We start from the raw sequence: 27,415 nt of genomic DNA on the forward strand, positions 1-27,415 counted from the left end.
CATAGTTAAGAGTATCATTTATGTCATTTCATATTGTCTTGTATCCTTTGTTATTCCAGTGCAAAATGTAATCAAAGATGAAAGTTGCAAAGTGAGGGACTAAAAAGTCAGGAAGTGGTAACGCTATCGACCCAGCTGAGCAGTCCTGCCTGCCACGCTGGCTAGTTCTGGTGTGCTGCAGCAAATCCTTCACAGCTCCTGAGCAAAGGCGCCGGATTTGAGCAGTGATTTGGGATGGATGGAAATATAATCATCGAGCATCGCTCAAACAACCAAAGTAATAAAAGCAGAAATTTCAGAGTAATGTTTAAAAAAAACGTGTTGCATAGCAATTTTTTAAAAGAAACTGCCAGGGAAAATAGAATCAGCCATGTCTGGTTTTGAAGCCAGTGTTTACTTGGCTTTTGAGATTAATTGCAATAGGCTTAATTACATTTTTTTTAAACTTAAGATTTTATCAATTTTGCTTCCTTTCTTGTGCAAGGAAATGCTTCTTTTAATTACAAATTAGTAACGTGATTCAGTCTTTATGTAGTTCTCTTAAGGGCAATGCTTTTGGTTTGACCCATCCTTTATACCCTATATCGCCAGTTTTCTTGCACACTCGTAGGAAGGAAACTCCCTAAATAGTAAGTCCATGCATTAGTCCCTAAGGAGCAAGTCCATGCACTTCCGATCATTTGAAGACATTAGAGATGTTTATAACAATTTAGGGGTTCAGATTAGTGGGTATATGCTGCCTGTTTTATACCTTCTTGAGTACTACAAAGTAATTGGAGAATACAAAGCCAAAGGAGACAGATTTTTGGCTGCTTTCCTTTCTTTTTCAGGGCAGCAGAGCCTGCATGTTATTCTCGTTCTTGATTGTGGTCAGTGAACTCCAGAGTTTTCACACTTCCGTGTTTTTTTTTTTTTCATATTTCAAATACATGTCTATTACCTTCTTGCTAATTATATCCATCTTGGTAATTCAAATGCAGCAGTTTAAGATGTCTAGGCCTAGGGCTGTTAGATAAAAGTGTGTTTCCCCTGTTGTGGCTGCCATGCTTCATTTTTCAGTTGGGTTGAAGCCACAACTGCTTTAGCAAAAGTGGCCGCTACTTGCCTTCTGTTTCACTGCTGGGAGTTAAGCCAGTTGCCCTCAGGGAAGAAAGTGGCTTCATTTCTGGAAGGACATAGATGATGACTTTGAGAGAGGATGAAAACAGGGTAGCAGTTTTTCTTTGCTTAGAGGCAGCCTGTGGCTTCAGTCCTTGTGCAGGCATAAGTAAATAGCAGCTGTTGTGGAGAAAGGGCAATCCTTTCCAGTTTCTCTGGAGAACATTAGTCTGCATTCCCTGAAGAGCTATGAGAGAAAATAGCTGCCACATTGGAGTGCTTTTTCATAGTCACTCCAGCACACTGCGTGCAGTGTCAGGTACTTATTTCAAATGTACACAGAGATACTAAATGCACAGAGATGATTAGGGGAATAATCCTGGTAGCTACATTTTAAAGAATGTTTTATTTGCTTTGAGCTGGTGGATTTTGGGGAATTCTTTTAAAAAAAAAAAAATCTGCTCGGGACAGAATGACTTAAGTGCTATAGTTTTGTAGGGGATAAGCATAGTTGTTATGCATGACTAGAAGCCTTATATCTTAGGTTTAAGCACTAAACTTCTCCCCAACTACTTGAACTTGGGATAACATCAGTTTGATGGTGACGTATCTGTGCCTGCTTCAAATTAGTCGTTTGCTGATGAGCTTTCTTGGCAGCTGCAGTTAGAAGGCTTCCTGTCTGCTTGTTCCCTGCCTAAAGAGTGAAGCTCTGCCTTGCCTAGTGCAGGTCACTAAGCAGTACCAGGTTAAGCAGCAGGATGCGGCGTCTCACACATGTTTCTGAAGGTTATTGCTGATGAGTTCAAGCATCTGCTTCTCGGTGCATTCCCTGGAAGCAGACTAGCTGATTACATTAGTAAAGTGGAGCAAGTTGACAGCTCTCTGCATATATGTTGCAGCTCAGAGCAGATGTACTTGAGCTGGGTTGAGGCTATTGTAGCCACGGTAACATGAAGTTCAAAGTAAATGCTTTGGCAGCTGGCCTGTGCTCGTAAAACTGGTCTTTACAGGTCCTGTAGCTCCCTTCTAACAGCTCTCCCTGCTTTGTTGGCCTGCATCCAGGCTATGCACCAAGGCAGAAGGGCTAGTCTAGGTGCACTGCTTGTGTCTGGGGAGTAAGCACAGTTAAACTTCATTAGGCAGCACAGATGCTTGCGTGGGGTTAATATTATTTCATCATCAAAAAAAAAAAACCCTTTGCAAATCAGCATTATTAACTCCAAACCTCGCTAATATAGAGGTGCTTCTCTAGGAGGAGAGATGCTTCTCTAGGGAGTGGCTTTACATTAGTGGAAGCTGGAGAAATGAACTCCCTGTTGGATATCTTTTCTAAAAGTCAATTCTGCCACCCTTCCCTAATGTAGTTCGGTGTCCAGCCCGAGAGATCGTTAAACTTGCCCTTGTCCTCGCCCATGGCAGAAGATGAGTGATAGGAGCAATAGGCCACTGCCCTCCCCCTTGTGTACATGGGGGCATGAACCCGTGCTAGCAATCTGTACCCTTTTCTAGCCTGTGTTCCTGTTTGGCCCCAGTGTGCTTCTTGGGTATGGTATTTGTTTAAATGAAAAGTGTGCTCAAATATGTGAAGGCAACTGGTAATGTTTAAATACAAAAGTATCTAAACTCTGCAGGCTGGCATGGCTATAGGACCTTACTCATGTGCGATTCCTGCACTGAATTGCCCCTGCAGTGAATGCCGTTAGACTTATGGTGATAGGCTGCTCCAAAACGTGTTTCAAAGAAACCCTTTTGTAATGGCAAATTGTACAGACTTGTTGAGAGACAGAGTGATAGAAACGTTTATTGGCCCTTGCTCTTTTGCCTGAAGCATCGCGTACTGATGTCTGTGGCTTATCTTGACTGCAGCGGTGCTTGAATGACTGAGCGTTTGGAGACAGCTGGATGCAGGGGCCTTTCTGGGGCTGCCTTTTATTCTGCAAGTGTAACTAAACTGCATCCCCAGAGCTAGCCCACAAAACTGGGATCAGCCCAAGTCGTGACAGCTAGATGAGGTAAGAAACAAAAGCAGTCTTGGAAAAGATCCCTCGGAGGACTGAAAGCATTCTTCAAACATTAAGTACAACCAGGACATAAAAATAATTGTCTCCTGAAATATCCTATAGCGCTAATATTTATTGTTTAGCTTTAAAGAATGAAAAAGATTTGAAGACTTTCAGCAAGGAGAAGGAGAGAGAAACGGACGCATTTAAGCATAGCTGTAGCCACATTCAGTGACTTTATTTTTCCCTCTCAGATAATACTAAGTTTTATCAGGCCTCTCAAACTGTTGGGTGGGTATTAGAAGTGGAGCTGCCTGAGCTTTCTGAACTCGTACGTTGCCCTCCGCATCTTCCCCTTTCAGGCAGCCTGGTCCCCTGTGTGTGCACGCTGCCTGCCCCAGAGCCCTGCGCAGCGAGGCCTCGGCCCGGCGCAGCCCTGTCCCCTGCAGCCCCCTGCCCCGGGTGGCCGCGCGCGGGTGCCAGCCCTGCCCAGCCAGAGTCCAGCTGTCCTCGCCCGCAGCGACCCCAGCGCTGCGGCCGGAGCCCGCTAGGGCTGCCTCAGCTCTGCGGCCAGGGGGAGCGCGGGGGGGGCTTCACCGAGTCGACTGGAATGGCTCGGGACTTCTGCTTCCCACCTTTATCCCATGTTGACTTCAGAGTTAAAATGGATTTTCCTTTAAAAAAATAAGACATAGCTCAGGCCAAAAATGTAGTTAGAGAATCACTTAGCAATAAACAAAAGAATAAATCCCAAATCTCTGAATTCCATCTAATTGTTTCATTATTGGCCCTGCCATCCAGCAAGCAGAAGGCTTTTCTTTTAAATCAAGACCAGATTATCCATACATAAAGTAGTGTTTTATTTGCAAAAATAGAACAGGCTCAGCTTTTCATCAGCCCAGGAATCGATCATTTATTTCTTCTCTGCAGGCTCTTACGTACAAAAGCCCTAGATTTATGGCCTGTGATAAAATGTCGAGATACAGAGCATGTTGTTTTTAGCAGGAGCCAACAATTCTCTAATCTGCTGGGATACTGAGATTATATTTCTGAGGCTGCTTAATAAGGATTTTGGGGTGAAATTCTATCATTTCAGGCTGTTTTTTTTAACCCTACTGTCGTTTGGTAGAATTGAGCAGGCTTTTTGTTTGTTTGTTCTGAAGATGCTGAGTTGAAAGTGAAAAGGCACCAAATCTTCAGCTATCTAAAATGGCTTGTTTGTATAATGCATAGCATTTAAGTAATTAAAAATCCCTTTGCATTTAAATAAGCATGTGTTCATTTTTTTTCCCCTCTGTATGGGGTGTCAAATACAGGCTGTTAAACAATGGGGAAAATTGTTTAGCTTTGTAGCTTGTTAGCTATATAACTTGGTTTCTGCTACAAAAAGCAAAAGCAGCTTAGTGCTAAAACGGATCACCTGGCCAGGTAGGTGAATACTGTGTGGCGACAGAGGAAAGGACATTGCTGATAGTGTTTTAGAAAACCGTGGGGCAAGTTTCTTTGCTTATGTAAAACAGTGGTCTTTGTTTGGCACTTGCAATGGCGCTGGGAGTGCTGTGTAGCCTCATTGATTGGTTCCATGCAGGGGAAATCTGACCTTTAGCAGATGTTTGAGAAGCTGCCAACATTCAGAGTGATCAGCAGACTAGACAGTTTTTTCCTTGTTATGTCGATGAGAACTTCCATTAGATTAGTACCATGCGTGACAATGTTAAAGGTTTTAAATGGCTGCTAAACTCTGTGAAACAAGGCAGATCTTCCTGTGCTGGGGGGTCACATCAAGTAATCTATTTTCTTATGTAGATAGTTTTGATAATTGATTAGCTGATACAAATACTTTGATATTTTAAGTGTCTTTTTAAACTTTCCTTAGTAAAGACATGTAGATTTTTGAGTCAGTTTTGGTTTGTCTATTATTTCTTTTTTAAAGGTCAGGTTAACATGCAGTTACAGCATCAGTTTGGGATAAATGCTCTCGAAAAGAACAAGCTGAGAGGGGCTGGGGAGGGGGAGGCAGCAGGGAAACAGATCCCATCTGGAGCGCTTGGCGTGGAACAGGATGTTGCATGACTCCATGTGAAGTCTGCTCTCACGAACAGCACTCGAACTCATGTAGCAGATTCAGCTGCTTAGTTGTGGGAGTTGAGCATGAAACGAGGTCTGTTTTCTCAAACTCCAACAGTTAGGACTACAGGAAAGAGGTGGGACTAAAGAGGAGATTTATGTGATGAATAACTCAACAACACCAGCAGTTGCCAGATTAAACCCTTTCCTGCAGGTGCTGGCTTTCCTCAGAGGTTTGCAATTGTTTTTCAGTGTTACATGTGGGGAGGAAAGTTATTTAAAGAATTAGAGCTGTAATGGGGGGGGAAAAGATAATGACGAAACGTTTCTGGTTTTAAGTTTAAAAATCAAGTAATTGCAAAAGGACTGATCTTTTCTTGGTGTCTTGTATATTTATGTGATTTTTGTTGTTGTTTGTGATTTTTAACATCTGGGGTGCAGAAAGCGTTCTTTGATAACAGTTAGTTCGTAATCAAACAACTGATTTCTGCCATTTGAGCTTTTTTTTTTTTTTTTTTTTTTTTTTCTTCCCCTGGACAAAATATCCAGTGAGTGTTTTCTGTTTATTTTTTCTTTTAATTAAAGGTTGAAAGGAAGGTGTGGGATGGTAAGAGAAGCTACTTGTTAGAAAGTCTGGAAGTCTTTACCCTTTGCTCTCAGTACTCAAGAATACTAATTTTCCCAATGTTATGGCATTTGTCAGGTATATTTTTTTATGATTCCCATTAATTTGTGTCATATACACGAGAGCAGAAAAGTTGGTGAGATTTCTAGCTTTGTTGCTAAAGAAAACCGTCATGAGGAGTTCTGAAATTTATTTGGCAGCTTGTTTTGGTGTCTAATAATCTCTGTACCAAACCATGTGAACATTTTTCTTTTGGATATATGCTGTATTGTGATCCCTTCCTATAAGCAGAGCTAGCAAAGCTCTCCCAGTTGTGTTTGAGGTATTGAATATTACTACTGAATCTTGTTCAGATAACCTCCATCTCAGGTTAAATAATCATGAGATGGTGGGAGGCAGTAGCAGCTCTTTATCGATTACCTTAATGGGTTAGTGGGTTGACCAGCTCAGCCGTGACCTCCTGCCCCCCGAAACGGAGATAGCAGCGGGTTGCTTTAGCTGTGGGGCTGAGCTCTTTTATTTATTTATTTTCCTTCCCTGTACTGGCACAGGGAATTAAGAAGGCATCTTGGCCTTACAGGTTTTGTGTGGAAGTGGGATGCGTGGGAGAGAAACATAGTTTACTTTTTCATGAGGTTTTCTGTGTGCTGTGAATAAAAATAACACTGCACCTCTTTGTGCTCTCTGCTGGGAGCTGAGTGTGTTCTGTTCCCCGCACTGCTCCTGTGCCTGATTGCAAGCTTTGGCTACACTTAATTCTGTGCTGGGCTATTTGTGTCACCGTGGCATAAGCTTATCAAAAGTTGAAATAAAGGCTACAATGAACAGCATTTTCAAAGAATATTTATTGCACGTTCTTTTCATTTGCTACAGTGCTATGTTTGTTGACAGCAGAAGACAGACATATCTGTCTGGTATATTTGTCTGGGATGCTTAAGTGAAGCTGCACATGAATAAGACTCATTGCTTTCTCCTCCATGCTGGGCCCTCTGTAACACTAGATATGTTAGATGTAGAATCTAGAAGGAAGTGAGACGAGTTGTTAGAAATGACATCTAGATTTTCAGCACTCCACACGGTGAAGTGGAAGGCACTTGATAAAGCAAGGGAGGAAGCTTTGCTCTTGTTCCTTGTTCTATTTTGAGAACAGATTCACTTCTTCACCGTTCTGAGTAAATACTTCAGTTGTCTTACGCAGCTGGGGACTCCTCCGTCAAACAGAGCTTCCTCTGAGTGTTCATCTTCCTGAAGGGAACAGTTGTGTTCCTTAATTTAAATGGTAGTTTTATGGCTGAGTCACAAGGGAATAAGTGAATGGGAATAAGCATGGTGCAAGTATCCTTCCTGGCACTGATTTCCTGCAGTCCGGTAGAGCTGTCAGGTGCTCGGTAATTCCTTCAGGGATGGCTTTTATTGCCTGAGGTATCTGTGGAGGGCATAAAGACCTGCTTAGTAACTTGCATTTTTCTTTTAACTGTAATCTTGCCTGTATTCTGTGTAATTGTATCACTAGCTGCAGAGGCTAGTTTGATTTTCTTTTTGGCTTGTATGCAACATGTCAGTGATGCTTAATTATTCAGAGAACTTGAAGTAGCTGAGGTGTGTTAAATCTTGGTAATGATGCATTTATTTAAGATGAAAATCTGAATTTAATCTGAATTATTAAGTGATTGTCAAAATTACACAGAGCTCCTCAAAAAGTACACTTACAAATGCAGAATATGTGCTATAGATTTGGGGAAGCTATTCTGCATTTCCTATATATAACAAAGTCTGAATCAAGGAGAAACAGAGAACTCTGTCTTAATTTTAAACCAACAAGATGTTAGTGAGAAAATAAAGGGAGAAAGAAGGAAGGTGAAAAGTACCACTCTTTGTGTTTAAATTGTTCAATTGAATTGTTGAATTCCATAAAATAACTTAGAATGAACACAGTAAGTGCATTTATTGTATATGTCATTTCCAGCATTTGAAAGCTGCCTTGGATACAAAGCAAAGCTTTTTTTCTTCTTCCAGGAATTTGCACAGATGGTGAGCAAATTATGTACAGTTTGGGATTAATGCTGCCTTATTCTCTTCTCTGCAGAGTGGAGACTTTTAAAAATTATTATTCCTGATATACTCGGAGTCACAGACTATAACATGATCTTGCAAGAACAAACTTCATATGCTTTGACTTTATTGTCCTTCTGGTTAAAACACTAGTTGAACATATTTGAGTGCTGCTGTTACACGAGTGCCGGTTTGTTTTTTGTTTTGTTTTTGCTTAAGCTGCAGCCCTGTTAGGACCTCTAGGACAGTCCCCATGAGTTTCCTTATTTATACAGTTAAGGTGAAAATTACAAACATTTTGTTTTAGTTTGGAGAATGCTGCTGCTGAGGTAGGTTGGTTAATACTGAAGTGGTTAGGGAATAAATAGGATGCGAGATGGTGTGCTTTCCAACCCTGCATTCCTCAAACCTATACGTATCAAAAATTTTACTGAGTTGACGTAGTCTTGTAAAGATTATAGTATATAATCTTTATGTGCAGTATGACATTCAGTGAATCCAGTCTTCTCTAGTCACTTCAAGTGACGTGTTACAGTACCTGAACACACACTGGTTTTAGGTCTGCATTATGTTTGGTATTATATAAACATATAATCTCTGCTTTTAAAGAGTTTATGATCAAAACGGCTAACACTGAATTGAAGTCGTTATATTTATTTTACAACTTTCATATCAAAGCAAAGAGATTACAAATTGCCTGGTGTCGTTAAGTGCGTTTTGAAACTTTCAGTTCAAAGATGTGTCTGAATTAAAACCAAACAGTCAAAAATAAAAACGCAGACACTGTAAATGAATCTTTGTTCTAATGTAGAATGTCTCCTAAGGATTGAGAGTAGGAAAAAGTGATTGTCCAAATGAGTTAGGGTGCTGCCGTATTTGTTTATGGTTTACGTATGACTTAGAGTGGTCAGAAATTTTAGATACATAAAACTGAGTAATGGCTATTATGGCAAATCAGAGGTCAAAGAGATGGGAATTGGCCATTTAGTAACATGTGAGATATTTTGGTTGAGAGTTGAAGGAAGCTTGACACCAGGTTGTGTACCTTTGTGCACTGATGTAGTATGAACTGTAGCACTCCACTTGCCTTGGCGTTTGGGATCAGGCAGAAAAATAAAGGACTTTTCTACTTTTTTTTTTTTTTTTTTTTTTTTGTGGTGGGGTGTGTGCGTGTGTTAAACATGCATTTTTTCCCCCCTCTAATACTACAGGTATACACTACATGAAAGAAGTAGACGTCTGTGATTTTGGCTGTGAAGCCTGTGTTAGGATATATCTTCAAGTTTCTTAGGTATATCAAAAGATTACATGAGTTTATTTTTGAAAAATGACTATCAAGGGAGCTTTGAAACCCATCTGCTGGTAGGGTAATGAGAAGCAGCTTCAGACCAACAGTAAGGCAAGATTTGTGCATGTAGATTAGAACGGAATAGAAGCAGAATCACAAAACTAGCGGAGAAAAGTTGAAGAAGGGCATGATTGAAATTTTGAAAACCAAAGATCAAATAGAACAAAAAAAGTTAAATATCTTTGCATCTTAACTGGCAAGATTTTAGAAAATTTGGGCCTAGTGCCCAAAATTTCTAGAATACTTGGGAGTTAAGGGATACTGGGATACTTGTAGTATCCCAGTACTAGGCGAAACACCGGAGAAATGCGATAGCAAGTTATTAACAGGTCAGTGGGGAAGAAACATCTTCTCTGCTAAAAGGTTATGTTAATTAACATAAGGCGCTTCAGTACACAAGCTTTCCTGTTAAAGTACTTCTGGTGCTATTGCAAATCAGGAAATAAACTTCTGGGTAATACCTTCCAGTATTTCAGTAGATAATCAATAAAAAGAGGTAAATATTCAGCTAAACTTTTATGTTTCAAGTTTTTTGTCTTGATGTTTTTGAAGAGTTATTAATAAGTTGATGAGAAAGGTAGATTGGCTTGATGCTTAACAATATTATTCATGGTTGTAATGTGAGCAAATACCCTGCTCATCAGAACATAATTATCATTTTGTAACTGATAACATAATTTATATGAAATACGATATACTGCTTTTTTTTATCAGATGAACTTTTCTACTGGTTTCCTAGTTCCTCTTTTAATATGTTTGCAAAATTCCATTAATTCTCTAAGTTAATAGTTAAAACTGAAGAGCAGCGCTGAACTCTGCAAGGTGTCTGAGCATTGTCCTGCTGTTGATTTGAACTTGTGACTTGAAAAGTCACTGAGCATTGTCCTGCTGTTGATTTGAACTTGTGACTTGAAAAGTCACTGAGCATTGTCCTGCTGTTGATTTGAACTTGTGACTTGAAAAGACCAGCAAATCTGCCAACTGGCTTCTCCAGTGTGGTCCTTCCCTGCGCTAAAACTGTGCCCACATCCCCCGGGTGTTCCTGGCTTTAGCAGAGCAGAAGGGAACCGTGTGGGAGCCGTTACTGGTGTCTGGAGAGCAGTGTGGGCAGGAGAACAGCTGGGGCACTTGTTCTTTTTCTGTCTTGGATCTGAATGTACAGCAACCAAAAATGCATTCCGAAGTCTTACTTTACTTAACTCTCTTTAGCTTCACTTCAAACAAAGATGTTCTGTTGACAGGTATGGTTTTTAATCGAGCTCTGCGCTGGGGTTCGTGGACAGCATCACCTTCCATGCCAAACAGGCCTGAGCTCAGCCTAGAAAGATGCCAGTAACTTGTACTAGGTCCAGGTCTAACCTAGGAGTTTGAATCCTTGGAATGGTGAGTGGTTTGTGTACTTCCACTTTTGAAGAGAGCTACTTGGCTTTTCTTGGTGGAATTGGGGAAGCCGTGGGCTTTCTTGGCTTCTACTGATCACCCCCAATGCGAGTCCTGCTTAGGAAGTAGCATCTTCCTTCCACCTTGTGCTTCTGGTCAGCTTCTTGCAGCACTTTACGTCCCTTTGACAGCCTGCTAGGCAAACCTAACCCTGTCCTCATTAGCAGGTCGTGGCCTGGCAAAACCGACTGCTGAAAGCTGTTAATATTTAGCAAGTAATAATTATTTTTTAATGGACTTATCGTTATTCAGTTCCCTTTTAGTCAGATCTTCAAATAGGAGATACAGATTAAAACCAGTACAGACAGCGCTGCCTATTTTAAGAAATTGTTATTGCTAAAAGATTTATTGAATGACAGTGGTAAGTAGGTCTTTTTAGTGTGATACTGACAACATGCATCTATGCACCCATAAATTGGTTGTAGTTAACCGTCTAAATAGTCATTGCACAGATTTGGGTTATGCATTTTTAAAGTTTTATGTTTACCATATTTAGAAACACAGCATTTGATTCAAATGCCATTTCCATCATTTTTAAGTTGATGTAGGAGTTTAAGTTATGTAGATTTGATGGCATGTGTGTTTGCTGAGTGGTTTTTAGAAATTATCATGCAGATATTTAATTTTTTTTGTCCTACATAATGTGAAATATATTTTTTTTCAGCCTAAACAACCCCAGTTTTTGTGTAACAGTTTTGTGCAACAACCCTATTTTAGCTGGGTGTTGCTAAGATTCAATAGTTAATGTTTTCTTAAAATTCCATGCTACTTTTAATTTGGATGAGTTATTCAGTGTATTTTTAACATCTAAAAGTGGTGCTGCTAGGCTTGATTTTGCTTATAATCCCAATATAGTCCTGACTTAATGTTTGGTGTGGTTGTCATTTCGTTTTGAGATGTGAATTTAGAAAAGGATTGCAAAATAGGTACATGAAATATTTTAAGTACCTAGGTGATCCAAACATTTTCAGAATAAAATTTCACATTCCTACAGGACTGTCTCTTTATCAGGGACAAGTCTATTGTGAGAAACTCATTTGTAACTCTAAAGAGTGTATAGGGAGTATCATTTTTTTAATCCCCTTTTTGATTCAATGTAGTACGGTGATTTATTTTTATTTCCTTTAATTTCCTCCTTGGAAAGTGCATTTTACATTCATTTGTAAGAGCCCTGCATCTTTCAAACGCTTTCCTTTATTTTCCTGCCTGGTATCGGGGCACCCGAAGAGGCTGCTGTTGTCACGTTCTCGGAACGTTCCTTTCCGCCTGGGATGTGCTGGTTGCCTAGCAGCAATTCGAGGCACAGGCTGCAGCAGGCTGCCGGAGGAGCCCTGGGATTTTTCGTTGCTTATGCAGCCATTTTTCTCCTCAGCTTTTCTGCACAAGCTACTTTCTGTTCAGCGGGAAGGGCATGCATTTTGGGGAATGCAAAATCGGGTTTCCGAAGTGACCCGTTCTTGAATTTCCTTAAATGGTGGAAGAATGGCAGAAGTACAATTAACTAAGGGTATGCTAACCTTACTGTGCAATGTTGCACGTATTCCAAAGATGTACTGTGGTATTGCAAGGATTCCCTCACCACTGTTCAGTGGTGTTTGGTATTGCTTCCTTCACTGGAACAGTGTACTTCTCTGCTCTACACTTTTGAGCAAGGTTTTGTGCTTCAGAAAGAATATATCTTAGATTTTCAGTAGAAATTAACAATATTGGTTATTTTTTTAAGAATACACAGGGGCCATAAAGTCATCTTTTAATCCTAAAGACTTGGAAAGGTTGCAACCAATCTGTTTCCACTATTGCATCTGAGTGAGAGCTGGCGATGCTGTTGTGAAGCTGAATCTGTGTGACTTGGGTCTTTCCACCTAGCAGTGTTAGCAATTGCTGTTTAGTTTTGCCATTTGGACGGGCTTTCACTAAACTGTGTGTGTGTTTTTGTTGTATCGCTTGGGGTCTTCTCAGCAGTACGGAGCTGTGGAAACACTCTGCCAAGTGCAGCCCTTGATCCGTTGGCCTCCCTGGCCACACGGGCACGCTGGTGGCTCATGGTAGCGGGCGCAGCGTAGTAGTAATTTTATTGGGTTAAGCTGTTTGGCTTTATAGTAGATTGTGCTTTGTTTGGGTTTGATTAAAGAGATATTTAGAAGGGCATGCCTGCTGGATAATGCCATTTCCATCAAAGAAACAGTCTGTGAAGAGCCTGAGAAGGCAATGGTATTGGAACAGGATGGGGAGAGTAGGTTTAGAAAGCACATGTCCGCTGGCGCTGTTCCTTGTGTCCCCCCAGCCAGCTTTCAGTTAGGGCAGCTAGATACGTGGCAACAGTGCCTTTTTCAGCATGTAGGCAGAGAAATTTCTCAGAGCCTACAGTACTTTGTTTCAATTTTCAGTTGCATAAAATGCTAGTATAGACCAGCAGGACTAAGCAAACATTGTCAGAGCTGCATGGAATTCATGACTCCAGAAATATCACCGCCAGTTTTAGACCTGTATTGGCCTCCATGGCAGCTGGTGTTCAGAAATCTCATCATCTTTCCTTCCCTCCCCTGGGCTTTGGGATCAGCAGGGGGCGGCACTGACTGCTTTGTGGGATTATCATTTCCCTCCCCGCTGCTTCAAAATACTTTAAAATATAGAGAACTCTCGGCACCCTCTTTACTCGGCCAAAAATAAGTTATTAAATATCCCATAAAGTATATTTGCCTGAAAATTAAGTTTGCAGGTCACAGTTAATAGAGGAGGGCATGGGAAGGGAAGATGTAATTTAGAGTTGCATTCAACTTGAAATTTGGGAATGTCGTCCTGGCTTCCTGTATTACAGTGTTTTGCTTCTCTTTGTTACTCTGGCTAAGTTGGAGGGCTGAAACAGAAGAAAATGTTTTTCTTCTCCTTTTCCCTCTAATCATAGCTTTACGTGGAAATATTTCTTACAAGAGATTAAAGTTATTGCTGTGGAAATCAATTATTTTAGATTGTCTATTTTCAATAAGTCTGTAATACATATTAAGTAGTTCTTATAGTTACCTAACCGTGCACCACAGATTTGAAAAATTGACTCCTGACAGCTAATTGTGGATGTTTGGATTGAATGCTAAGATTATTTGAGTTTATGTTTTCCATTGAATAGTTAAGATCTTTTTGAATTTCAAAGATAATTTTTAGCACCTGAGTTTGGAGCTCACAGCTCTTGCTAGTGCTGCATAAAGTGTTTGTGCAGTATAATTGTACACGGTGCAACCCTCAAACCATATCTCTTATTGGATCAAGGCTGTTCCAGGTGCCGCGGCAGCAGAAGTGTCTTGTTTGCTGTATTAAATGCAACTTGAAAACCTGCTTGATTATGCTAGAAATCAGTATTTTGGTGACAACCCTGTGTAGTCAAGGGGGCAGCCGTGGGTGGTGTCTCTCCCTGTGGCTCTAGTACATGGCGCTCTAAGTGCGGGGCCTCTCGTGCAGCCCTCCCCTGCTTCGAGTGGAGCTCGTACTCTGGGAAATAGATTCACTCGGCGGCCGAGTCGTTGCTTTCTCTCACCCTCTTAAAACCCTGGTAAGCAACTGTATGACAGGACTTTTTGCGTCTTATCACCGATGACTTTCTCTGTAATTGTTTTTAGCGGTCCCCCTGGCCATACTGCCCGGAGCTGTTGCCAGGCCAGGCAGCAGTTGAAGGCAGCCTTGGGCTGGGCAGGAGCGCGTGTCCCGTCTGGAATAACCCGCCGGGTGCTCCCGCGGGGCGGGAGTGCTAGAGGCGCCTGAGGATGCGGCTCACGTGGGGGCTGCGCTCTTCAGCCCCTGGGAGGGCAATGCTTGTCTCATGACAGTTTGGAAAGGTTCCCATTTGGTTTGTGGGGTGGATTCCTTTGGAGCAGAAGTGACTGGAAAATTATGGGTCATGGAGTTGCGTGGTGAAAATTTCACCACAGTCGTGTTCTGGCTTTGAAACAAGAGTATTTTGCTGCAGTTGTTTGGCTGACTCTATTTGGAAATTAATTTATTGTCTTGCTTAACTTGGAAAAAAACAGAGGCCTACGCCACTTCCTGCTGGAAAGCAGCAGCAAGTTACAGAATTAGTGTGTTAATGCCAATAATGAATATAATATTCTCCCAGTGGAAATTTTTTTGTGTGCAAGTCTATGGTGGTACGTGGTGAGGTATCCTCAGCCACTTTGGCAAAACAAACCTTTGTGTTGCTGACAAGGCAAGGAAGCAAAATTTGGCTCCAAAACATTAAAATCAACATTTGTTCTTCAGGAGGCAGCTGTTGTTTCGCTGAGGAAGCACTGTACAGCGAGCAACAACAGAAGGATTAAATATTTTCAGCCTTGGCGCTCCTTAGAGGGTCTTAGTTTGACTCCACATTTTATTTTGCTGGCACACGTTGCTGTATCGCTTTTCCCTTTTTTTCTTTTTTTTTCCCTTTCCTGAATTGTGCACTTGGGATTCTGCGTTTCTCTGAGCCGTGTGCGAGTGCCCAGAGAAGGAGGAAGCCTGTTTCCCCCGGGGGTTTGCTATAACCTCAGAAAAAATCACACTGCGCTCCCTGTGCCGAGCAAGCGCGCGCTAGCGGGGAGGCGACTCGATGAAGGATTGCGCCTGGCGCTTGGCCCACGCTGCTTCTGCCCTTGCGGGAGGCGCTGTGCAGAAGCCAGGAGCTGGTTAACGGCCTTGGTGCGGCACGTTCTGCGGCGGGAGCTGGCAGCGGCCATTCCCAAGCAAGGCTGCGCGCCGCCGCCGCGCGGGCAGGAGCGTGGTGGCCCTGGGCAAGGGCAGGCTGGCGCGGGCGCGCGCGCTCCTCCCCTCGCGTGGAAGGGCTCCTCCGGGGCGCTCGCTGCGCAGAGGCTGCAGCACCCACCGCTGCCGTCCCCGCTCCACCTCCCAGCATGTTTGGGGTGCAAAACTCGCACACGAGCGTTAGATCCTGCCGCGGTTATCCACAAGCTTTGGCTGCTCTTCAGGAGATAGTGTATGTTTCAGCATGGCACTTTCTAGGCTGTTAACTCCAGATAGACTTAACTGTGTTTTTCAAAAGCATTTATTAACTTAATTCCATTTTGCTTTCTATTTTTAAACTTGCTGTTGTGCAAAGTCTTGCACTTAACCTCCTACACTCTGTTATAGACTAAGTCAAACTTTTTTCCATATATATATTTTTTTATTTTAAGAGGGATTGACCAGCCAAGAACAATTGATGGGAATTGGCAGGAGAAAGAGAACGGGGAAAGGTGAAAGGTTATTTTACAAAATGATTTTGAATGTGCCATCGTGAACCTCATCCTTAAATTTTGCTATTTAACCAATTACAAAAAGCAATCTCTTCGTATAGGGTGCCAGTCCTGTTCACGCTCTTAATTAAATTCAGAGTTTCAGAGCAAGCCAGAAAGTGGATGATGAGTAAGGTGGCATGAGAAGCAAAAAGATCCCTCCCCAGCCAGAGTGAGACTGGTGAGGATGAGCCGAGCGCTGTGGTCAGGGCCAGTACGTGGAGGAGGGCGGGAGACGGAGCCAGGCGAGCAGCGATAGCTGCCCCTCTGCTGAGCACTGGGTGGTTTGTAGAGGTTCTGAGGAGGGGAACAACCACGTAGACTGAGGGTAGCTTGGCAGGGGAAGCAGCAGCTAGGGAAACTTGTTTCTTCTGTTTTATTGGACAAATTATAAGTGCAAGTGTGGTAATGGGCTGCCATAAGACGAGGGAAGTGCAGTTCTCAGTTGGACTGGTGTTTTCAAATAGAGAAAGGAAGGAAGCATGGAGGAACAGAGTGGAGGTAATACGGGAGAGAAAAAGAATAGTTGGGGGAAAACTGGGATACTGAACAGGAGTGAGCAGAGTGTTGGTATCAATTAGTCATGTATGCGGGATGGGGAAGGAGTGCTGCACAGTTCATGTTTTGAAAGAGTGTGAGACAAAGTCTAGACAAGGAAATATTTTGCAGGCCTAAAATTAACTGAGGTTAAAAAGACAACAGACTTTCTGGGACAATGATTCAAGTCCTTGGAAGCAGAGAGGAGGAAACTCAAGTTTCAGAAGTGTCCTTGGGTGCAAGCTGGAATTTGGGGGAGCGACAAAGCATCTTCCCTTGTCCTCCAGTCTGTGTGATGAGCAGTTGTTCGCGGTTTTAATCCGGTAACTTTGAAGCCTAGTGCATTCAGAAAAGTTTGCTGCTGCAAGTAATGCAGAGAGAACTGTGGCTCCAAGTTCCCGTGTCCCTTACGAGAGGAGACCAAAGGCTTGGCACTTTGAGCTTAGCCAACGCGACTCAGGCTGTCTGCGAGGACTGTATGCACTGCGGGACAGCAATGGCACGAGACCAAATGGGTGCCAGCTGGTACTGGTTGCTTTAGCTGGGAGGAAAGTTGTTGCCTGCCCCATCCAAGAACTGGGATTCCAGCAGAGTCGTCTGTGGAGCATGGGAACGACAAGAAGCCTCGTGGGGCTTGGAGATGTGAAGGGGGCCTGTGTCGAGGTCACCCACAGTAGCAGGGACTGCAGGCTCAGGAGGCCAGAACCAGCCTTCTGGGTCTCCCATCTCAGTGCTTCCCCCTCTGCCACCGTGGAGCTCCCTTTTTTTTTTTTTTTTTTCCTTTCTTGTTTGCTTTTTGCATTAATTATGACAAATGTTAGGACTGAGAATGAAAAGTATTCCCCAAAATTATTTACTGATATGTAATGGCTCTGTGTGTTTCATGAATGATAATATTAACTATTTAGTGTTGTGCTTTTCATTCACTAAGATATCCAGGGTTAATGCCAATGTTTTAGCAAACCTAGCTGCCTCGCAACAGCTACGCACAGTGCATAGTGCTCCTCAGCTGCCAGGAAAAATTTCTTCCATGGTGCTGGAACTGATTAATGATGTCATTTCGATGCCATGGAAGCAAAAGGGGTAATACTAAATTTTATTGAACTTCAAAAATATGCTTTCAATAGCGCATGTAGATACAAGCATGTGTATACATGCAATAATGTGTCTGTCTTCTGTTTTTAAATTTCACCAGGTATACGTGGAATTTGATGACCTTGAATGGGAAAAACGAGAATGGGTTAAAGTTTATGAAGATTTTGCAACGTTCTTGGTGGAGTACCAGCTGGTCTGGGCAAAAAGAAAGGACCCAAGCCAGACTCAGGGATCAAAGATCAAACAAATTCAATGGCCTGCATTGGTAAGACACTTGAGCAATAGCATTTATTAAACTATTTTACTCTGTTTAATTTTGGCTATGGTAGGGGAAACTGTTGAGCATGAGGCAAGGAGGGGAAGAAAATGATTATAAAATAATAATAGAGTGTGTTCATAGTCACTTCATTTCTGAAACAAAAACAGAGTGCTGCAAAACTAGTTTTTTTCAGTGGTGTTGATAAAACTAACAGTACTTTCCATGGCTAAAGCACCTTTGACATGCTGCTAGTAAGCTAATATTTATTTCTGCTCTATGGAGAATTGAATTTAGGATGGAAAAGAAGCCCCAAAGCCTGTGGTACCTTCTTTGTACATGGTTGAGCATTCGTAGAATTTGGGTCAAAGTTGAGAAAGATGACAAAACTTATGAGCAAATATCAACCAAGTGACATAGTTGCTCACCTAGATTGAGGTGGTGCTTGTGACTCTTTGTCTCTGGATTGATGCCCAAATATTTAAGCGGCTGAGAGAATTGCTAGGAAATTGTACCCATGTCTGACAGACATTTAGGCAGACTTGGTGGCTGCTAAAGATCTGAAGATATAACCTAACAAAGATTAAATGTGGATTTTTCTTCTCCAAACTCCAAATTATTTAGAAGATCCAAATACTTCTGAGACATTAAGAACACATTATATTGAATGTTTTCCTTTGTAGAGCATGGGGGAAGATGGCTCCCACACTGGAAGGTGAAAAGGGGGGAGTTCCAACAAATTTGTTAGAATGATGAAGGTGGGGCACTATTAGGTATATTTGATGTTAATCTTGCATCTGTAATTAAGTCATGAGATTAAAAAAAAAAAAAAAAAAGATGATTTTTTTTCCCTTTCAGATTTTAGCTGTCTCTCTGCGTTTCAGTTAAAATATTCCTTTCATCTACTTGTTGCTGGGGACTTGATGGACTTGGGAAATGCTATTGCATGATTAGTTTTCTGGTGTTTGGAATCGTCATTGTGAAGGCCATATAGCAGGCTGTCCAAGGAAGCTCAGCGATGCAAGAAATGCATAGATTGTGTAGGATGGATTTACTTTCTCTTCCGTTAATATTCACACTTGACTCATCTTGTATGTTAATGTGCTTAAGTAAAGCTAACATTCTGGATGCACAAGCTGTTTCATACGCTTGGCTCTTTCTCTCGGCAAATTTCTCATTCTTATTAGTATTTGTTAGTAGTTACGGAGCAAGAATTTTCACTTCTAGGGAGTCATGTTTCTTGCTCTTTAGAACCACTTATGTCTCTTGGATTGAGATTAATATTGTAAAATCTGATTTTAGATCTCATATTCTAAAATTCTAAAAAATGTGTAAATTATTTATACACTTTGACTGTTTTACATGCCTTAAATTTCACCATCTAGGATACAGAGATCCTTCTTGGACTTAGGAGTGTAGGAGGAGTGTATTTCTAGAATGTCTTTTAGTCTGGCTGCTGGTCCTGTTGCAGAGATAAGCGTACGTCATTGTCCGACGTGGTGTTTCGGGGGCATCTTCTCACTTAAGACCTTTTTCAGACTTGCTCTGGCCTAGTGCAAATAGAGATGAGGGCAGAATAATAGGCCAGAGGAAGAAAGTTTCCAAAGGATCACCTCCTGCTCCTGTGTTTATACAAAATAAAATAAAATATTTCCAAGTGGGGCTCAGATAGCTTGTTAGGTCACAGTTTCCCCATGGTAAGGGTGACAAGCTCTCATCATTTCTGCTTGGCCCGCCTATAAATGTGCTAACAATTGTTCTCTCTGAATCAAACTATTGCAATCACCTGCATTCCAGGAAATTGCTATTGGAAGGAAAATACAGATATAGAATACAGACTTGTGAGTTAGAGCAGAGTCCTTCTGTAGATACCTCTCAAAATTGTGCTCTGTATCTTGTCCTCAAGGTGAGGATCACTGTGCTGAATGCACAAGGCCTTGGGGAACAGGAGGTATTCCTTTTGGCATAAGACTTGGCTCTTTGTTTCCAGAATATCTCAACAGTCTGTTGTAGCGAAGTGAATGACCTCTATGAAGAGGTCTTTTCTTAGAACAAAACTTACTAAAGATGAGAAGACAGTGGAAGTGGTGATGAAAACTTTGCCATATGGTGAGAAGAGTATAAATCACTTGATAGTAAATGAGCACAAAGTCCTGGCAGCAGTTGCTTCGTTGTATCAGTGACTTTCTGGTGATGTTGGCCTAGATACTGGTTTCTGGTGTGCTTTGCGAGTGTGCATGGAAAAGGTGAGATATAGTGCTGCTGCCCTTTCATGTGGCCGTCATGTTGACTTTCCTGCTTGTGGGATGATTTCTCTGGACAGTGGAGGCTGGTATAACTGGCAATCTGAGATGCTGTATGTGAGGGGGCTTCCGGAGCTAGGGACAGAGAGATTCTTTGCACAGTCTTTGCATACTTGCAAAAGAGCAATTTAATTGCTCCAAAGAATGCAGACACCCTTAATTGCAGCGTTTCAGAGTTGAAGCCCTGCTCAGCTGTGTTGGCTATGTTACAACCATAAAAGAAAAAGACTTGTCCCTGTTTTAGAGAGTTCACAGGCTATGTAAGAGATGCAAGTAAATACAAATAAACAAGGAAACAAGTGATGTCAGCATGTGTGTGGCCTAGATATTAAGGAAAAGTGTGTTTGCCAGCGTCAGTGGAAAAGAAAACTTCTTGGCCAACAGAGTAGCCAAGGGAAAAATTAAACTGTGAATTTTGAAAATTTAACAAATGGGCAATAGAAGAGTGATGTGTCTTTATCCATTAAGAGATTAAGAAAAGTTGCTGATAGAACGAACGTCTTGGAGCTTGTAAGCAAGTGCCTTGTTTTGCTCAACAAGGGGTGATAGAAGTAAAAGAGTCAAAAAGAGGAGAGTACAGTGGAGAAAATAATGGTCTAGGAGAATTATTGGTGCTTTATACATGATGCAAAATTGACTTTGAGTTCCTTAGAAGTCAAATTTGAAGCAATTGAAACAATAGATAATATAGCTGCCCTAAAATTCTTTTAGGGAGAGTTAGTCTCCTAGTTTTAGAAATAGTCCAGGTATTAGAGGTGGCAGAGAGTATTAGGTGAGTATTCGAATGGTAGAGATCGGCAATAAAGTCATACCTAAAATACAGTTCACACTTAAGGGTTAGCAGTATGGTGGTATCTCCTCAGCAGTCAACAAGGGAGACAAAAGTGTGTGGACTGGGTGACAAATTGTAGCCAAGATTTTAACTTGGACCAAATATTACACTACTTGAGCTGTCAATTTGAATTTAATTACTATGCCTCTAATTGCACATAAAGGTATGTAGTAATAAATATAGACGGAGGAAAAGAGAGGAGTAAGGAGAGAATTCTTCAGAGACACCTTAGAAAAAGTAATAGAATAATGCGAAAAAGCAATATAAGGTAAAAGAACTAGGAGAGGACACTGCTGAGGAAACTGAAGTAGCCCTTTTTTATTTTTAGCAGCATCAAGTCTGTGTTCAAGGCATAGAGAGGTGTGGACTGAGTATTGACTTTTTATGGGGGAGGGAATGGGGCGCTTGGAAACTTCAGTATTGTGCTGAAATGAAAGTCTACAGATAGAAAAGAAACTCAATACAGCAGTTCTGGGGCATGCTCTGTCAACTTGGAAAGAAAGTAAGGGAAGAGGAGTATGATTGTAATTGAAAATGCAATTAGGGGAAAAGAAATTCAAGATGGATAGATTACAGCAAGTTTATACTTTAAGGAAAAGGAGAGCCAGGACAATGCAAGTGTTAGAAAGAAAATGGAAAGTGAATGTAGTGAGTGGGAAAACACTTGAGGAATTTCTGTCCCCGAAACAAGAAAGGAAAGAGACTGCTACAGAGCAGGAAAGAAAGTATTTTATGGAAGCTTCTTTTGGAAGGGTCTGGCAGTCTTGCACCAAGTAGAAGCCTTCGGGGAGAAGGATTTGATAGAGTCAAATAGATTGTGGAATGGTTCTTTCAGATGGAAGGGCAGCGCTGGATATGGAGCAAGTTACACGCACTCGTAAGAGGTCGGTGTCTGTGTGTATTCTTCTGGATTTGTTTTGTAAAGCATATGTCTGTTACACCAATAAATAAAATAGTGCTGCCTTTTGAGTTTGCTTGTGAATTCAGTATGAATTCATGTGTAATAAAGCAGAAGAAACCATCCTAATTCTCCAATGGTTTGAATAAGGAAGCTGTTCTGCACTAGCTATGCAGTAGTGTTACAGCACTTGTCCTGACACTGAGGATGGCCCATGACCTCGGTGATCACTTGAGTATCACTCCCAGTTTCAGTGCTGGCTTACAGCAAGAGCTTGTTCTTTTGTACATTAGTGAAGAGAGTCTGCACACATTAAAGTTAAGACAAGATCACCTGAGGAGATCCTGAAAATGTTTGGTTTCTAAAGGAAGATGACTACAGAAGCAACTCTGTCCCCCATCCCCTGCCAAAAAAAAAAAAATAGTGTATGTCTGTTTGCGTGTGTCTTTTTTTCTTGGAATAAGTGAAGTCATTGCTAAACTAGTGGTTTGAGAAGAATCTTTGCAGGGATTCTATCCAGCGCCGGTCAAGAATTGGGCAGTAGACAGGCTTCAGCCAGGACGAAGACTCAGCCTTCACTGGCAGTGAGTAACTCCCTTCTACTGGGATGGAGTTGATTTCCAGTGGATAGTGCTGCTGCCCCTGCGAGATGGGTATCTTTAGACTGATCCTCATACTAATGAGAAGGTGGAGGTCCCATACGAATGAGGAGGTGGTCTCCTCATTAGATCTTTGTGATGCCAACATCCACCATTAACTGGCGTGATTGTTATAGGGGATCGACTTACCATTCAGTAATTAGTAGTTAGTGCAGCTGAACGGAGTGTGTTATGCCGCTTATCCCGGTAGAAGGCTAGAGCTTTCTTCACGCTTCCTCAAAATCTGGCACGTTGCTTCTCCCTGGGTGTGCAGGGGCTTCTCAGCCTTGCAGAGTCGCTGTAGCCGTGTGGCCTGGGTGAGGGGAGGGAGGGAGCTCGCGTTCCAGCCACTGTTCCCAATTCCCGCTCAGCGCATCTGTGTTGGGTGAGGAGGAAGGCGTAGCTGTGCTGTGGTCATCCGTATCGGGGGATGTTTCCAGAACCTTCAGGCGAGTTCCCTAAGATCATCTGCTCTTTGCACCACGGCGAGGCAAGTTTTGATTCTTGAGGAAGTTTTGCAAGTGCATCATTCTTTAGCAAGTTTGGTATTGTTTGCAGGTTTTAGTGAAGTGAGACAGCCCTGCCCCTTCAAGACTTCCCAGCTCCCTTCCTTGCTGTTATGGGACAGTACACAGCTCTTCCCCCGTGTCCTTCGTACAGCAGTGGCCTTGCTATTTCAAATGTTAACTTGCTGCTTACCCGTCACTGTCTGTTCAATTTTTCCACCAGAGCCTATTCTCCTTCGTCCCAATACCCTCTGCAAATTGAAAAATCAAGGTATGCACCACCAGATGCTGCAGACACTGAAAATATTCTAGCCAATAAAATAATAGAACAGAGTTACTAGGTATTTAGAAAGCAAGACAGAGAAAAATCTCTGTCTCCAGAGTCACTAAAACATTTGAGTGTTGAAGATGTTTCAGATTTGAGGGGAATAAATTTTGCTCCTGGGAAAACTGATCAAAAACTAATATGTGGGTTTTTTTCAGCCTTTTCTTTCCTTAAATCTGAGCTCCAGAGTTTGTACACCTTGCTAAATTGGGGTCGTGATAAGATGCATACAGTGGAGGAGAAAATGCTTGGAGACTGTCAGCTCCTTGGGAAAGATACAAGGCAGTTTAGATCTTGGGGAAGAGGGAAATTAAGTTGCTGATTCAGCAGAGCATAAATGACCTGATTCTGGTGCATTGTGAAAGACAGTACCATGCAGGAACAGCAGTGGGAGGTGGTTCAAAGATTACTTTGCTGGAGAGTATGCTACTCGAATCTTCCCAGCGAACGTAACAGTCTCGCAGTACTGCCTCCCGCCTGTGTACTTTGGCACTCGCTCTCGAAACCTCCTGCTGCCCGGAGTCACTGCTTTGCTCAGAGCCTGGCCTTCGAAGCAGAGGCCATCTCTGCCCCGGGTGGATAGCAATAAACAGAAATCTCTCTCCTCAAATGCTCCCTTGTGAAATGTGTGTGTTGTCCTGTTGCTTTCCCTTTTGGAAAGAGTGATGAAGTGGACAGCGACTTTACTTTTTTCTTTTTGACTTACATTTCTAAACAAGGAAGATATATCTACATTTTTTTTAATGTCAGCTTCTTTTATAGGAGTAACCTGTGCAATTATTGTTGCCAGAATTCCAAATAAAATGGAGTATGTTTCAGACTTTCATTTTAAAATAACAGTAGCACAAGTATTTGATTTGTGTGCCTGGTAGTTGCTATTTTGGCAGATCCTCTAGAGAAAGCCTCTTCAGTGTGTCACAGCATCCTGAAGGTCTCAGGATATCAGATTCTTTCTTGCTGGTAAGGCACTTTTCCTTGTTCTCCAAGAATTGCACAGGATAAGTAACTCGATCCTGTTTAGCATCCTTTAAGTGCAGTGTTAGGGAGAAGTCCCGCGTGGATGTGGTGGTGCCACTTGCAACAGTTCAGAAGACAGGTAGCAGCAAGGTAGAGGCCAGTGGTAATTTGGATGTATTTGGATAAAAGATATGAACACTGTTTCTTGAGGTTGCCCCTAGGGCTAACCCGCTTGGGTAGCAGTAGCATGGCAGCCACAGTGGCAGCAAGTTCTGTGCTAGGATAATTGCTTACACTTGGATTTTTGTAACTGGTGCTGAATCCTGCACTGTCATGGTTAGACTCCTCTTTTTACCCAAAGCAGCTAGTTTAAATTTAGTCAAGGTAGATCTGAGCTGCATTTACACTTCTGGCCTCAGTGTAGACCTATTCCACAGTTTCATCAGAAGCGGAGTTGTGCTGAATCTGCTGGACTGGACTGGGAAGTCTTAAGGTATTTGATTTTCATAGTGCTTATAATAGATATTCTTCATTGATGCAGAGAAAACAGATTACTCTGTAGCTTTCCATATCATATGAACTTCCTTGATGAACTAGCATGGTCAGCTAAGTTTTGGAAGCACAATAAGTGATGAGCAGAAGGTAGGCATGTGGATGCTGTTGGTTGTTTCAGCACAGGATCTTGGAAATTCAACTCCCAAAGCCTAGCTTTGGGAGGAATTACTAGATTTGGCCTTGTCAGTGCCTTTTGTTCATCTCCATCCATCCGATTGCTCAGATTCTATTGATACTCATATCAATTAAAATGTACACATAATACAAATGTGCTATATAGATATGTATATGTGTCTTTAAATCGACGTATATTAAAAATAAATATTTGATCTATTTTTGAAACCTGGGCTGTAGCTTCTGAGTGGGTGTGTGAGAGGCAGCCGCTGCACTGGCTGCTGCTAGGGGAGTGGTTGCTGGGCAGGGCCAGCAAAGCCCATCCACAAAGCCCATCCACAAGCACCTACCTGGGGGAGTTCTTGTGGCGGGGAGGAGCTGCTGGGCTTTGCACCCGTCATATTCTCTTGGCAGCTAATTTCTAAAGCCACCCGCTGTTATGATCTCTACTGTCACTTCTGCACATTAATGATGTGTCAGTTGTGCAGCGCTGAAGCACTGCTCTCTCCATGCTGGCTTGAATAAGACAAGTTAAGGAGGGCAAATGAGTTTCATGAGTTTCTAGTTCTCATTTCTCAGAACTCTAGTTGCTTCTTCTGGATTCTCTTGTGAATCCCATGATGTGCTCCTGTACAAAGGCTTGGTATATCCATGAAGTTTTTCTGGAAAAGTGTTTTTGCTTTTTGCAAATTACTATCTAGGTAAGCTTGGCCATATGGGAATGGGATGTGTTCTGCTGTGGCGGAGACACGGAAGCTTGCGTGAAGAGTTGGTTGTGCCTAGGTGAAATCGCACAGTCGTTTAGGCCCTATATATCAGGCTAGGATGGAAGTTGTGCGTTTGTGATCAGGAGTTTAAAGGAAGCTTAGAATGAGAGCAAATCCTTCACCTGCACCTGAATTTTGGTTATTGGCAGCTAAGCAAGACAACAGTTTCCCCTAGGGTCTCCTTGTCTCTGGAGTGATTTTGCATAAGAGCACTTCTGTCATGTTATGATTTTCTCTGGCCATATTTTAGCTTCTCTCAAGCCCACAGAACAGGTCCTAGTGAAACAAAAGTATTCTCTTTGTTTACGGGGGTTTCTTCTAGCACTTCTGCTGCTTTCTACGACCGGAGTAACAGATCTCATAACTGAGTATTTTCCTTCAGCAGTTTGGAGAGTCAATGGTGGGGAACGTTTGTGATGTTGGACTTGGAAGGAGAATTGATAGCGCTAAGAGCGAAGCAGAGAAGAAGATTTTAGTCCTCTGAGCTTTGGGGGTGTTAATGCTTGAGACAAGAAGGAAGTTCAAGTTGGAGAAGTTTCTATACTTTGTGGAGTACTTCGTGGGTTGGACGTGTTACTTGTGTCTGTAAGTGGGTTGTCGGGAGGGACAGAGATTGTTTGCCTCATATATTGTGACACAGCTTGGAAGAAACTTCCCCGTGGCAGCCCAGAGTTTGCCATGGTAGTAACTTGTAAATGGTTTCTGTTTGCAAACAGGTGAATAGCTCCCTTTTGGCTCCATCTGTTATGGTTTGACAGGAATTTAACCTCATACAAGGAGAAAAAAAAAAAAAAGGCACCATTTCAGCTGGATCAGCAAGCTCTGTGCTCTGGCGTGTGCACCCATGTGCACACACACGCTCTGGCTCTCCGCCACTATGCAAAAATATGTTGTGGTAATAGGTTACAGTTATACTGCACTTCTGTGAACTAAGCAGAGATACAAGTGAGAATGAATTGCTGCTATTTACCACTGTTAAGCATTGCACTTGCATAGCATTGATCAATAGGTAGTTTCCATTTATAGAAACTTCTTTCACTGGCAGGTGCTCCAGGACTTCAGTTACTGTAAAACAGATTAAACCAGGTATTTGCAGCAAAAAGTAGTCTTTTTTGTTTCTCCTTTGTCACTGATGTTAAAACATTATAAATGAGTTCTATGTGATGCATTTATCATGAACAGCTCCTTGCTTTTTCATCATATGTGCCAGTTTCTTGCAGAGCACAAAAGTTTCCACAGCAACCTCATTTACTGCTCATGTTGTTCTAGAAAATATCTGATGATGTACTCGATACATTTCAAAAATAAAAATGTTATGTTCGCTTCTGGAGAAAACTGAGCACAGGAAAAAAGTCCAGGAGCAGACTGGGAGTTGTTAGCAAGTCAAGTCTAGGGCTAGAAATGGCAAATACACTTTCAATGACTTCCTAAAAGAAAAAGGAAATTTAAAAGGTGATGTGTGTTTTGTTTGCTGTTTTGTTTTGTTCTACAACATATGTCATGTAAGGTTGATGGCAGCCTTAAAGAAAATATGAGGAACAGTGAACCAATCTCATTTTTTGGAAGCTCGCTGCTTGTTGAGGAGTAACCACTTTGTTGTATCTGTGGTTTTACCAGCATTTGCAATAATCTTCCTTTCTACCTTGAGTTGCATGGAGTATCCACATAAAGGTAGAAATGACATACAGTGAAACTCACCTTTTTGTTTTGCTGTGAAGCATGAGGGTTGCTTCATGAGTAGTAT

At 42.0% G+C, this 27,415-nt stretch overlaps 1 protein-coding gene across 1 annotated transcript in view; it reads left to right on the top strand.

The window, feature by feature from the left end:
• JMJD1C (jumonji domain containing 1C) overlaps nt 1-27,415 on the top strand; it is a 147,640-nt gene that overhangs the window by 28,337 nt on the left and 91,888 nt on the right. The window contains exon 2 of the mRNA XM_088526319.1: nt 17,621-17,785. Coding sequence (XP_088382445.1) covers nt 17,621-17,785 — 165 coding nt within the window. The remainder of the gene's footprint in view (nt 1-17,620; nt 17,786-27,415) is intronic.

This window comes from Tinamus guttatus, unplaced genomic scaffold (assembly GCF_059628265.1).
Source record: "Tinamus guttatus ecotype Peru unplaced genomic scaffold, ASM5962826v1 Tinamus_guttatus_pri_ptg000246l, whole genome shotgun sequence".
Classification (NCBI taxonomy): Eukaryota; Metazoa; Chordata; class Aves; order Tinamiformes; family Tinamidae; genus Tinamus; species Tinamus guttatus.